Source organism: Paralichthys olivaceus, chromosome 6 (genome assembly GCF_024713975.1).
Source record: "Paralichthys olivaceus isolate ysfri-2021 chromosome 6, ASM2471397v2, whole genome shotgun sequence".
NCBI lineage: Eukaryota > Metazoa > Chordata > Actinopteri > Pleuronectiformes > Paralichthyidae > Paralichthys > Paralichthys olivaceus.
In genome coordinates, this window is record NC_091098.1 from 3369827 (window position 1) to 3383858 (window position 14032).

The 14032-nt window shown below is 42.2% G+C and overlaps 1 protein-coding gene across 3 annotated transcripts in view; it reads right to left on the bottom strand.

The window, feature by feature from the left end:
- prkcz (protein kinase C, zeta) overlaps positions 1 to 14032 on the bottom strand; it is a 118750-nt gene that overhangs the window by 4754 nt on the left and 99964 nt on the right. For all 3 annotated transcript variants that reach the window (XM_020103240.2, XM_069526649.1, XM_020103241.2), the window contains one exon: positions 8792 to 8907. In XM_020103240.2, the coding sequence (XP_019958799.1) occupies positions 8792 to 8907 (116 nt within the window). The remainder of the gene's footprint in view (positions 1 to 8791; positions 8908 to 14032) is intronic.

Sequence of the window (14032 nt, forward strand, 5' to 3'; positions counted from 1 at the left end):
CAGTTCAGGGGCTACATCCTTCGGAGGTGTCACAACAGCACAACTAGGCTGTCTCATTTCGAGGTTCCTTCGAATGCCCCTAAAAAATCCTCTTCCTGAGAAAAGAAGGCTTCAATGTGTGGATCCTTCACATCTCAACCTATCTCAGGATGTATTGCACTGTAGTGACAAACATTTTTCAAAGCTGTAAAGGCGTCCAAGTTTTGAGTATCCCACTTCAACTCAATGAAACAGTACTGGTTATAAAAAAAAAGGGGGCATTAAAACTTTCCCATTGTGCCCAACTTCAGCTTGTTGCTAGGCAACAGCAATAAGGGCGAGACTAGCTGGTGACGCTGATCATGGAAAGCCTCTGTAAACCAGACCGTCTCATTTGGGTTCAGCCTTCATGGTCTACATTCCAAGAAGACTTCCTCCTTCATGGGCCGCATAAATCATGTCCTCTGAAGGATGCAGCCCGTGAATTGACACAGCTATGATCTGCTTTTAGGAAAAAGACAGGTCATGTGTGATTGAAGTTGGGATGATCATTTTTTTGACAGGAGTGATGTGCAGTGAGTAAAGTGCAGAACTGTGCTTTGGTTTTTCATCAGCTCTGCCTGTTTTAATCACTTTAAAGATGACATTACTAGTAGGTAGACCTAATCATATGAGGTTACTGTTTTTTGTTGCTGATGACTGCTACAGTTTTGCCAAAGCAAAAAAACTACCAGATTGTGTGATGTTTATTTGTCAGTAAATCCTTATAACCTTATAAAAATCTCTCAGTACATGATGTCACATGAAGCAGAGGAAACATGGAGTGGACCAATCAGTGGAGGAACTTTTGTTTCCTGACGAGCTGCTTCCATTAACAAAGGCATAATCACAGGTAAATGGAGCAGAACCCTATAACTAGTAGTGGGCTCAGAGAGGCTGCATGGGTAAAAATAAATGTACTTCCTTAGTAACACTCCTGGCTTCTTCTCCTGTAGCAACAGGCTGTTTACTCATCTGTGTGTGTGTGTGTGGTGATGAGATGAAGGACTGAAACCCCAAAAAGGAGGCCTCTCTCCGGGAAAGGCTGAAAGGCTTTCTCTCTGCAGAAAGAAGCTTTGAAGTTAAAACAAAAGGTGCGTTCACTGCACGTAACCCTACTGTACCAGGTGGGTGGGGGTCTCACTTTAAGGGCCACCAGCAGAGTCACACAGGTTGCAGATCCCACCCACATGAAGAACCGGACAAGTGAATGAAATGCTACACTGTCTTTGTTTCAGTTTGCTGACCGGCATACTGATGAAGCAAATATTTTCCCTCTATCTGATCTCATGTGAAGTACTCTCACTGTACGAAGAGGTCAACCACCAATTCAACAATTACATTGAGAAACTGCTGTTTTTCTACGCTGGGGTTGAGAAGAGAACAGAGAGGCAGAAAGAAAGAAGGACACATGAAAGAGAGGGGAGAAGGTTTGGGAGTTGACCAAAACAAACAGTGTGTTCAACCAACGTAAAAAAAAAAAAAAAAAAGTTTTCTCCAGGGTTTGGAGGACTTGAAAGCATTACCAGATGCAGAGTGAAGAGGGGAGAGTGAGGAAGGGACCGAGGAGGAGGGAGTGAAGTGGCAGAGAGGGAACAAGCATGAGGCAGAAAAGAATGACGACACCTAAAGAGCATTTCAACTGGTTTGTGAAAACAGCAAACACCTTGTACCAATATTAGACTAAGAACTCCACACTTGTGTTCCTTACATTCTGTATACATCAAGATTTGACCAGAGGCTGTGCACTAACAACAATGAAGGCCTGGTGGAATCCAGATTTTGTGTTGATTTTAATATTTGTTGACAACCTAACTTTTGGAAATGACAAAACGATTGCATCTTTCATCAGTGACTAAAACTAAATGTAAAAGACCAATTAAAGGACAAATGACAAATTACTTTGGAATCACACATTATAGCTCCTGATTAGCAAATTAAAAGAATTAGTTCTTTGTTAACTGCACTGTTAACGAGAAGCGTACTCAGAGAGTGCAAATCCTAGCCCCATCTCGCAATGTAGAGGAAAGTAAAAAAAAAAACATTTGGATCCAGTCCCTTCCTTGAATCCCTTCCAAAAGTTAATGAGTTCTTCTTTGGCCCATGCCCCACCCTTCCACCAAGTTTCAATATAATCGGTGTCGTAATTTTTTCATAATTCTGCCCAACAGACAGACGTAACCCCATTGCACAGGTAATGGGCACTTTGGATTTGGTCTGTGTTAGTAACACTGTGATCTAGAAACAGATCTATGTATTTAATTTATCGACAGTCCACTGACTACTGAACAGAAGTGGCAGAAAAAAACTGCCACGAACATCTTTTGTTTTGCAAACAGAAAGCATTGTGTGAGAAAGTGAGTTACTTTAGTGAGGTACATTGTTGTATATAATACGTACATCTTTCCAAAGTCACCTTTTTGGCCCGTCTACACTGAAAAGCAACCCCAAAGTTTTCAAACGGTAAATCCTCTGTTTTGAGGGCTCAGAAGCTCCACAGTAGTGTGCACAGCAGGTATAAATGTAGCAACTGTGATGTGTCTAAAACCAACTTGTGTTCTGAACTGTAGATTTGTATTTGTTGGAAAGAAGAAAAGGGGAAGAATTGATAATTACGGAGTCATCAGCTTCCTAAAACACAACATCTATTTTGCAAGGCAACAGGTTCAGGGGACAGAAGAGAACAGTCTATTGGTCCTCGCCTTCATGTCCAACCATGAAACAACCACCAGGGGCCGAGGCAAGAGTAGACCAAAGCATGCTTGCCTAGGCCCTGGCTGCCATTTTCTAAGAGAGGGAGCTGGCACTGAAAAACTAAAGCCTCTCTCCCCCTCCTCTCACCATGCTGGCAAGCCCCCCCAGCAATTCTGGCTTTTAACGTCGCCATGTAAATCTCGAACACGGAGGGTTTACCCTTCTCTCTGCCTACACGACTCTCACTTCTCTTTCTTCTTGTGCCAAGCCCATCACGAGTGGGAGAGAAGGGAGACTGGAGAGCTTTTTGCATCACCCCCTCCTAGCGGGAGTGGGCGACGTCAGCCCCTCTCCCTGGTAACAGAGGGAAAAGAAAGGGATGGGGAGATAAAGTGCGAGACGAAGGGAGGAGGCGTGCGTTGTCTTTTGATGTACGGTGGTGTTTGATGCCAGGTTGATATCTCCACTACTGAACTGGCAATGTGCTCTCCACCCTGTTCTCCCACTCACCCCCCCCCCCCCCTTTCTCCCCTCGCTGTATAACCCCAACCGATTCGAAAATTGCCTCTCCAAAAGTCTGTCAGGGACTCCCGTTGTCAAACCCTGTCACAAATGAGCTGGGATGAGCTTCAGAGCCGTCTCGCTGCAGAACCCTAATGAGCTGCGAGGCTCACCCACTCCGAGGCTGGTTTGAAGATCAGTGTCTACTGAACAGCAGAGGTGTACAGCACCTTCAAACAGAGGGAGAGCCCTGGTAGCTACCCAAAGACATCTGTCATGGGTGCAGAGCATGATGGGCATTTAATAAGGCTCCAATTAACACCAGGAGCTCCCGTCGCTCCATGCTCTGCCATTTCACAATAGCGTATTTATTGCTGAACATGTTCACAAGTCGCACCAGCAGGAAAAAACAGGGATGGTGCCTCAGTCAGTCTCCACCCGGCGGAGTGTCGAACCAGTGGTGATTACATCACTGACTGCCTAAATGTGGCATTTTATTTTAAGGCTGCTGCAAACTAGAGGATAATCGGGTTGATTGAGTCAGACCCCCCTGATCTGGAATCTTAACATTTACAATAATCGGCTCAGACAGAGACCCACAATAGCCAGAGAGAGGAAGCTGACCGGGAAGCGTCACCAACCGGATGTTGCGTACTTGCATAGCTGCCTCCGGCTTAATATAACAATACAATTGCAACTCACTTCCAGCTTGTGCTGCAAAATGTAAAAGAAAATTCCGCCTCCTCAGTCATGACTTCTTTTGACTTTATTTGTTTTCCGATGCAAAACAGAACACACAACGTCAGTCCTCCACGTTGGATTTGTTGACTCCAGTTCAGAAGATGGCAGGAAGTTGCCTACAATTTGTTTGCCAACTGCCATAAAAAAAATGAAGAAGAGAAGGAATCTCTGGAGTGTATGAGATTCCAGTTCAAATTGCCACTTAGAAATCGTTCTGCTGCAAAGGTCAAGTGTGTGTTCCTACGTTCTGGCCAAATCAAATCAACAGTATGTTTGTTCTGATGATTCTTATCTTAAAAACCGATTAAATCTGTGCTCATGTCTGTCGTCTCCCATGTTTTTAAAACTGGTTAAAGGCTGTAAATCCTCTGGTGTGCACCAGGCTTTAGAATCTTAATCCTGCTTCATTTTAAGTCAAGAGTGATAGGTGGTACAGATGGTTCAGAGAAATGCTGTGTCCCATTCAGGCTGAGCAGAAGAACCACTTTGCCCCAGCACAGTTTATTGTTCCATTGCTGACCGAACCTCAGGCAGTGATACCTTGCGTGTTGCCTGTACCTTTAGGCTTCATTAAGTTTCAACAGTCTGTCTAAAAGGCTTTTTATGTCAAAAAAGGGTGGGGGGGCTTCTTGTCTTCTTTCTGAAACCTGCCAGTCGCACACACTCTCCAATCAGCCACACGTGCTAAGGTGCAAAGGTGGACGTCTCTCGTCTGTTTTCCTTCTTCAAACAGCTACTTGGGTTACTTCTCTTGCGCACAATAAAGTGCACGGTGAATGCTTTCAGGGCAAACTGTACGATTCATTACGTAGAGACTACAAACACAGTGAAAAGACAGAGCTTTTGGAGGGAGATCAGAGAGAGAGAGAGAGAGATCAGAGCTTGTATTGATCATTTACTGTATGTTCTCTATTCACCATTGCTCATGCAAGAACACAGAAAGGGAAATCTCGCTTTTGTTCCGTTATAGATTTTCAGAAGGCATGAAGTGTAAATCACCACCTTCTGCTTAAACTACTTAAATGTAGTATTAATGGGACTCTTATGAAGCTGTGGAAGTTCTTTATCAAGCCTCAGGTGCATGTGAGCAGCTTAATGACTAAAGACCAGTTTGGTTTCCAAAGGCTTTTAGAGTTCAACAAAAAGGGATGTGCTCTGTCTGCACTTCATATTCATCACTTCATAGCTGAGATTTAGAAAGCAGGTATTTAGGTCAGACTTTCAATTTTACAGTCGCTTCTTTTTTTCTGCAGATGATGTAGTTCCTTGGCAAACCCCAAACAGGCTCCACAGGGTAAATATTCCACATAATGGGTGAAAGTAAATGGCGACTGCAGATTCACCAAGATACAACTCGGATCATGTATTTCAAGTTCATGCTTCACATTGGTTCTATTCTTTTTATAACGTACGGTGAAGCTTTACAATGATCCTGGTCGTGACGCATAAATACAACTTTAGAAATCTTGTGTTTGTCCAGTCGTGCATTAGGGATGTGCAGCAAACACAAAGTGAGTAGAAAACAGAGCTATGTGTTTTTTCTTGGGCGTTGAAACCCGTCAGTATGTGGGAGACACAATGGGAGCCGTGTGAAGTTGGACAAAACAGTGACATGCTGGGATTGTGGGGTAAGTTAATTGACATGTCTGACAACAGAGCAACAAAACAATTCAGTTATTGGGATTATTCAGACATGATTCACTTGAGTCCGTATTTAGAAATAATGAAACACCTCTTTGTTATGCTGCTATAGGCCTAGATTCTTCCCCCTCCTCTTCCTCTTCATCACATTACTGTCTCATTAATACATGGGACTGACTTGACTTTTTTCCCTGGAGTCTTTGTGCTTTATCGTTGCAGAATCCGGATCACGGCTGCGGCCACATCGTCGATCGTGATCATGGTGGATCGTGGATTATTAGCACCAGACTGTGTAGATATACAAGGCCAAGGACTTATATATACTACTATTACTGGCAATAGCGCTATACAATTGTCATTGCTGCTCCCTTCATCTCCGTCAGACATTTTCTTCTGTATAAATACTTTACACATCAATAAGCCTCTCCACTTTTTGTTAGACACTGTCTTTTCTCATGAATGGTGTACATTTTGTTAAGTTGTTGATGTGCTCCACTACAAGCGACATCTATTGCACTTCTGTCCAGTGTGGGGGAGGGATCCTTCACATGTGAGTCTCTCTGAGGTTACTATGTTTCTTGCTAGTTTTTTCCTCACTCTTACTGAGGGTTGATGGTAAATGAGGCATCTTGTTGAGCACTATGAGACAAATAGTGATTTGGGAATATGAGCAAATAAAATCTGATTGATTCATTCTACTATTTGAAAGTGCTAATAAGCAAACTTGAGAACATGTTCTAACTGAGCCAATTACCGTCACAAGCAATGTGTCTCTCTGAGGTCTGTGCTAAGGCCTTTAACCTCCACACGGTCCCAGAGGACAGGGTGTGTCCCCAGTGTATCTACTATACTTTCTATTATGGGGTTCAACTTTTCTTCAGATTGTGTGCTGGGCATCAGGCTGCTTAATACGACAGATAAATGTATTGTATATACATGTTTACACATAACACGTGTGACATGCGTTTTTTAAAAATCAGTTGAATATGAGAGGATTGTACATGTAACCGTTTATATCTGATGTAGTAATCTAAATGTAATGCACTGCACATGCTGACAGCCCACATGGGAAAGTTCAGACGTATTAAACTTTTGTAAATATTAATTAATTTAAAAGTGTATAGAGATGTGACTGTGTCAACATTTAATGCTATGATTGTTAAAGATTTTAGGTAATATCAAGATAATCATCACACCTTCCTGAATAATACTAATATAAGAATAAAAACACAGAACAGTAACTCTGCACCTGAGACTGAAACAAACTGAAAAGTGAACAGTGTGTGATAGCCACCTTTTTTTTTTCCTGTGGCCTCTCCAGATCTTCCACTGATAAAAAATATTTCTCCTGAAATAATGTGTTATTGGATATAAACCACTCCATGAAAAACTGAAATGATGGTGACTACCTTTATGAGTGTTTTCAACGGTATTTTTACCTCTGTGCTTTCCTGCTGCCCACTACACGTGACAGAAAGCAATGTTCCATCATGTGAACAGAAAAATAAGGTTAGCATCTTCATCAATAAGGTTAGGCTGTCATACCTTCAATCCTTCGAATACTTTGGTATAGTAAATACCATAAACATTCCCATTCCATATTTTTTTTTTACGTATAGGACATTATACACCACTGTGTGGAATTACAAACCCTTATAATAGCACTAAACGCTAATAAGGATTTAAGTGGTAAGGTGCATGGTGTATCTCATTTTCAGCTCAGCGGCGTGATGAAGCTTGTCGAGATATAACTGGCTAAAATCTGTCCGATAAAAGCTTTGCAGGAAAAATATAAACATTAGAGCCTGAAAAATCAATCCAGCATGGACATAAATGAAAATCTTGTCTGACATAAGCCTGGTAATAACTATTGGCAGGGCCCAACAAAGCCTTATGGAATCCATTTTGTGATGGCACAAAAGAAAGCGGGCTGCGCTTGTGTTTGCGTGCAGCGGCTGCAGACAGTCTGCAGCAGCGGAGCCTGCACTGTGTCTGTTGTCGTGCCAGATCTCTTCAGCCTTTTCCCTGCAAAGTAAAATCTTAAACAAGGAATCCTGTCAGATCCTGAAGGCTACATGTTTGCATTGATGAAAACAATGTCTCTGATGGATAAAGACGTCAATGTTGGGAACTCGGGTGGGTGGGGTGGTTGCGTTTTTCTCTATTGGTCCTATAAGTCCTCTGGGAAGGTGGCACATTACCAGCTGTTTGTTTGACAGAATCTACTGATCATGTGTGCTGTTCTTTTGGTTTTACACATTTCACACTTGCCAAGTACAATCACTGTAATGTCCTGTGGGCTACTGCATTACGATACTACATGGATTCCGCGATTCTGGATTTTATTTGCTGATTGCGACACACTTACAAAGAGAAGATTTTAATTATGTCCTGCACTCATCTTGTGCTTCTCCCCTCTTGTGTTCTGTTTGTCCATGTATGGTCTGTGTTTGTAGCTGGGTTACAATTCAGGGCCGCAGCATAGACGCTACATTTGAAGACTGATGGCGTCACAGCAGCTCAAACCAGGCTGTCCTGGAAGACTCAAAACATGGAAATGCATCCTTGCATTCCAGAACACTGAAGGAAGCAGCCCCTGAATTGGAGCACAGTTAATGTGTTGCGTTGGTTGAATGCACGTGGCTCTCCGGTTTCCTGCTGCCACTATTTCAACAACACAGCTGAGTCGCATCATCATATCAAGTCAAGTTTGAGCACAGACGCCTAAGCTGCTTTCAGACATGCACTCAGCTCCAGAGATCCTCCGCAGTTTCTCTGGAGGAGGTCGGGGTTGCAGAAATGAACATTTGTGATTGTTAGCGGATGGGTTTGGGCGAATTAGGCAAATTAGACAAGTTATCAGAGGACAATTTGCTTTCTTTATGGAGTAACATGGCAGCTCATTCCCACAGCTGCTGCAACTTGCAAGAATTTTGTGCATTCCTGCAACAAGCACTGCACGCAAGCGCTCATTCAGCGCAGCAGGGCACATCGTTGAGGCGCCAGAAACTCCACTTGAACATGAACTTTCTTACAAAAAGCCTCTGTGGAGAAGCTCCTGAGGATCTGCGGAGTTCATGTGTGAGAGCAGCTATATCCATTTCTGCAGTGTTACTTTAACTACATTTAATGACATTACAAGAGAGAACAATTCCAAACTGTGTTTTCCAGGAAAAGTGTCAGGAGCAGTACTTACTCATCATCCGGTGTTAGCTGCACTGGTTCATTAGTAAACTGCGTGTCAAAGTTTTCGAGGCCATAGTCGTCAGAGATTTGAGGTTTGAAGGGCGGCGTCACCTCTTTCTTCTCCAGCTGAAAACAAACATAAAAATGTTTCATGCACAACTGTTTTTGCTCAGCAATGGAGACAATGGAGAAAACACCACAAAGCTCTGCAAACACATCATGTGCTTCTGATTCTATCAACTTCTGATAATCTGACATGGACAGGGAGAATCCGAATGATAAAATTCATCTTTTTCCTTTAGCAAAACCTTTTAGCTCAAATGTAAAAGCTGTGAAGGTGAGGATGGTTGTTTTCTTCTTAAGCCCCTTCTCCAATGGTCTAAAACCCCACTAACATCTGGCTTTCTTCTGCAATGGGAATGGATAAAAACGACATTCACTCCCGTGTCAAAGGTCCAATTGCCAGTGATAGAAACATAACACAGGCTGGATGCCGCAAAACGTTCTGACACGCATTGAACTTCAGGGCAACAGCGAGTGGATAGCCCTGAACATTTGAAAATAATGTGCAACAATTGTTTCTTTTCATATCTGACAAAAAGCATCCTTGGCAAGGCAGAGCGATGAGCGAGCTTCTCAGTGTTGGGCATGTTTGTGATGTTCAACATGAATAACTGGGGAATAAAAAAATAAACAGCAAGGCAAATGTCACTACTGTCAATGGGAAATGAGTCACCTTCGGGTTTAACCATGTTTAAAAAACCTGTGTATACTCACTAACTTTGGTGTAAAAGAGGTATTATTTGATTTTTTCACAATTTACTTAAAGCAAAATACATACGGATGATGCCTGGGAAACTCCAGTAATGTTCATTTAGTTTATTTTTCAATATGAACTGCAATAGTTTCTTTCAGTGTTTTCTGAGGACTCATATGGCTCAACAATTGACAGCCTGCTACGGTTTTTATTTACAACTTTCACTGGATCATCGGCACTGATTTAACTCAAATTAAGCATTTATCTCCATTTGTGGCCACTACGTCTAATTTAATTTAGTACTGGACCGGTTCGACAAACACATGTCTATGAATGAGTGACATTAAGATTTTAGAAGGACAGCTGACTTTGCAGTGCAGTGCAGAATTATGGCTGATAAATTGTGACTGGACCTTGCTGTTCAGGTTTAGTGGTCAAATGACCTTAACAAGTACTGTGTGTATTAAAGCCCGGTGTGTTGTGGTCCAAAATCACAAACACTGTAGTATATTTGGACACATAAACACTGTAGTATATTTTGACTCACTAAGCAACATATATAGATTAATCCTCTGAAATGTGAAAACAAATGTGATGTTTTCTCCTGTTTGAGTAAATGGTGTTAAAAACTACACTGCTCTGTTGTTTTAGGATAAGTTGTTGATATATTCAGTTTATGCTAATTTGACTCAATAAATATAAAAAAGGAAGAGATGCTGCACTTTTGAAACCAACAGTGTTATGCACAGTGCACCAGGCACAGTGGCTCATCTCAATACCAACTACAGCGTGAGACTAACACCTTGTTGCTAGATCGCTCTGTGGCAGGAGAAATGAAGACGGGACTGAAAAAGGGAGAAAAAACAACAGAGTGGAAAGGGTTGAGGCAGCAGAATAATTGTGGCCGAGTGATTCAGCCAGGAGAGTTTTTGTCTGTTTGTTTCCATGGTTTCACATCCGTCCCTCATCCTGTTAAAATGTGCACGGAGAACATTTTCTGAGAACACGATGAAGTCAGATGAGCACAGAGAGACTAAACATACACAGGTTTACTCTCCATCATGATTTTAGCTGTTCCCTCATCTAGGAATATACCACTTGAGAAGTAGGATTATCAGAAACTGAGGAGGCTTTAAATAGAGGTAAATAAATATTGTTTTTGATGGCTGATCCAGGTGCTCTCTGATCTGATGGATCCAGATTTTTTTTTATCCGTAAATATCATCCCACTTAATAGTTCTGATTTTTAAAATTAAGTTGAGTGCATTATTTCCTGAAAAAACATGACAATAAAACTTCCTATGTCGCAATGTTAAAGAAAGGGGGAAAAAAACCCGGATCTGCATCTGCACCAACATTTGATGGGTTTTTTCCTATCACAGGCCCCACCCCTCCAAGTTTGGACAAAATCTGCTAACAAATACACCAATGAACCGAAGACGTAATGATCCCAGTCCAAAACAAGGCAATGATGCAGTGATCTTTTAATAACTGCAAAATTGGGGCACATGGTGGTAGATACTCTGCAATACTGTGCTCATTCTTAGATGGGGAAATAATTGGATAAGAATGAAGTAATATATCAAAGCAAAGTAATATCAGGTAATGTTTCCATAGTGTTACAGTAAAGCCCAATATCAGGTTGGATTGGCTTTTTTATTCCAAATGTTCTTCTCTGTTGAAACCTGGCAACCATAATACCCAAAATGCAACTCAACAGTTGAGTTAGAGATCCAGATGTGTGATGTTAATTGCAGCTAATGTGGGAGACATTCATCAGGCTTCACACAGCTCCCTCTGCATTTGAGTACTACACACCTGTGTGAAATACAAGTGCCCCTTTAACCAAGTTGTTTTATTTGTCTATTGCTGAGCACACAGGGGTGACAGAATATGTGCTCATATGAATCACTTTTGTAATATTCCTATGAATAAAATCCACTGTTCTGTGGAAGAAAACTGGTGAGAAATCTTTTATTCACTCACTGTTGAGCGTGTGTGTGTGTGTGTGTGTGTGTGTGTGCGTGTGTGTATATGTCTAGTCCCTACAAAGCTCCAGGTTCTCCTGCTGGTTTTTGCAGATGTTTCAATGCTTCATTAGTGTTATTGGTGTCGATGTAAGAACAACTTCAAACAAACGACACAAAGGAACTCACTTTCTTCCCGATTCTCTCTCTCTCTCTCTCTCTCTTTCTCTCTCTCTCTTTCTCTCTCTTCCCATCAGTCCCTCACCACCAAATTGGCCCACCTTCTCCTAAACTTGCTCTTGCTCACGATTTGATCATTTCTTTTTCAGATTTTTCAGTGCCAACCTACACTCCTCTGTCAGTTTCACCCCCCCCCATATCCTGCCTCCACCTTCCTCCTCTCCGTTTGTCTCTGTCTTACTCATTGTCAATTCTTTTATCTTTTCACATCACTCTCCTCTCTCCTCCTACTTTCCCCAGTCTCTCTGATGTGTTGTTGGGCAGGCAGAAGCTCTGTGTGAGGGTAATGAAAAACACTGAAGGCCAGAGACGAGTCTGGCACCTTTGCACACACCCATGCACGCACACAACCAAGAAGTGCCCCTGAGGCCAGAGGGGCACATGAAAGAGTTAAGTGAGATGCCAGGGCTACAGAGGAGAGCCATGGGTCTCAGATCAGAGCACCTGTCAGTGTGTGTGCATGTGTGCGTATATGTGTCAAGGAGAAGAGTGTTGGGTGTATGTGAATATACATGGAACACTGAAATCCAAACTAAGGCTGTAGCGCTTAAATCACACACTGTGAAGCCAGCATCAGTTGTGGCGCAGAAGCACATCTCCACACGAACATGGTGATTAACATCAGAGAGGTCAAGTACATTCACTTCACTGCTGGTTTGAATACTGTAACTGTTTCTGTACGGAGCTAGCTTCAGTGGACATGCAGTGGCTGCGTTAGGGAAAAAAGTCCTGGTTCTGTGTGAACAGTTCTAAAACATGAAGGCCAACAAATTCAGACTAGTTATAGTATATGAATGAATGATTTATGTTTATTTGTGCAGAATGTCTATTCATAATCTATCACCCCACCACCACAACACCAGATAGAGAAAAATACTTACAAGATACTTGTACGCATTCAAAAATGAATTCTCTCTTCTCTCTCACTCTTAACAGATACAAGCTGCTACAGCAAAAATAAACCCGACACGTGACACGACCGCACTGAGACCCAGCAGCCACCAACTGGCGGACATCAGCACCCTGGCTGGAATGACAGTGGATTGCCTCCGGCAGTGAGGACAGAGCTGGAACTAGATGTAGCCATGTCTAGTAACCATTAGCAGCTTGTCTACACACTTCAAGTATAGCAAGACTATAAAACATAAATCAGCCACACATACTTCTAGTTCAGAGGTACGACACAGATGCAACATAGAGGACGAATATGTGGTTTACTGCCAGATGTGATCTGAGAATCAATGAGAAATAACTCTGATAGTGAAATCCAGTGAAATCCATGCTACCTGTTTCCAAATTATCAATTTCTTCTCAGTGTTCATCAACTTGACAGTTCTCTGGCAGTAAAGAAGTGTGCATTTGGAGAGGGAATAAAAGAGGACAGCAGGTAAATGATATTCAAATGTGTCATCTCTTCAGAGAGAAAGCTCAGCGCTCCCTCAGGAACTGTCTGATGAATATTAATAAGTGGTAACAACAGTAGCGGTATGCCAGGCCTGTCAGGTCTGGAGACAGGTTTGTAGTTTGAGGGCAGAGAGCGTCGCTTTTCCACTTCTCACAGCTTTGTCAACTTGTTTTCCCTCTGCGCTACACGGGAGCTTTGTCGCTGGGCTCAGGATTCCTCTTTGCTTTGATATCTTTTCCCAGTTTGCCTTTGGTGTGCACTTCACAGGCACCATGGCAGCACTCATTAACACTCACTGACAATTGTTTTCCTCTTCTTTTATACCACTGCACTACCTGCCACTCCTAATTGTCCCATGAGGGACATGGCAACCACAAGGACAGAGAAATGGCCTTAATTCATGTTAAATTAGCAATTGTGCTCGTATCTGATGAAGTAACATATCAATGGAGATCTTACAGAGTATTTGTAAAGTGGAAACAAGTGCAACTTAAAGGGATAGCTCACCAAAATGTTTTTAAAAAGTTTTTACACTGATATCTTCCTACGAGGTACATTCACAGATCCACCATCGTGGTGCTAAGTACGCTAGCTTAGCCACTTCCAGTGAACTTTTAGAGTTGAAAATGTGAAGGTCAGGGCTTGAAGACACTGGGATGAAACCACACAAGCAGTATTGAGGCATGTTATGTTATTTCTGTTGTTTTATTATGTCTGAAGTGTAGGTCAATTGTATCGGTTTTGGCTGCAAAAAAGTTTACCCCTTAAACTCCAGAAGTGTTTTGTGGACTCAAACACTTCACCCACCCCTCCATCGGCATAGTCGTGAGTAGATTCTGAGTGAATTTTCATTTTTCAGTGAACTATTCCTTTAAACAGTGG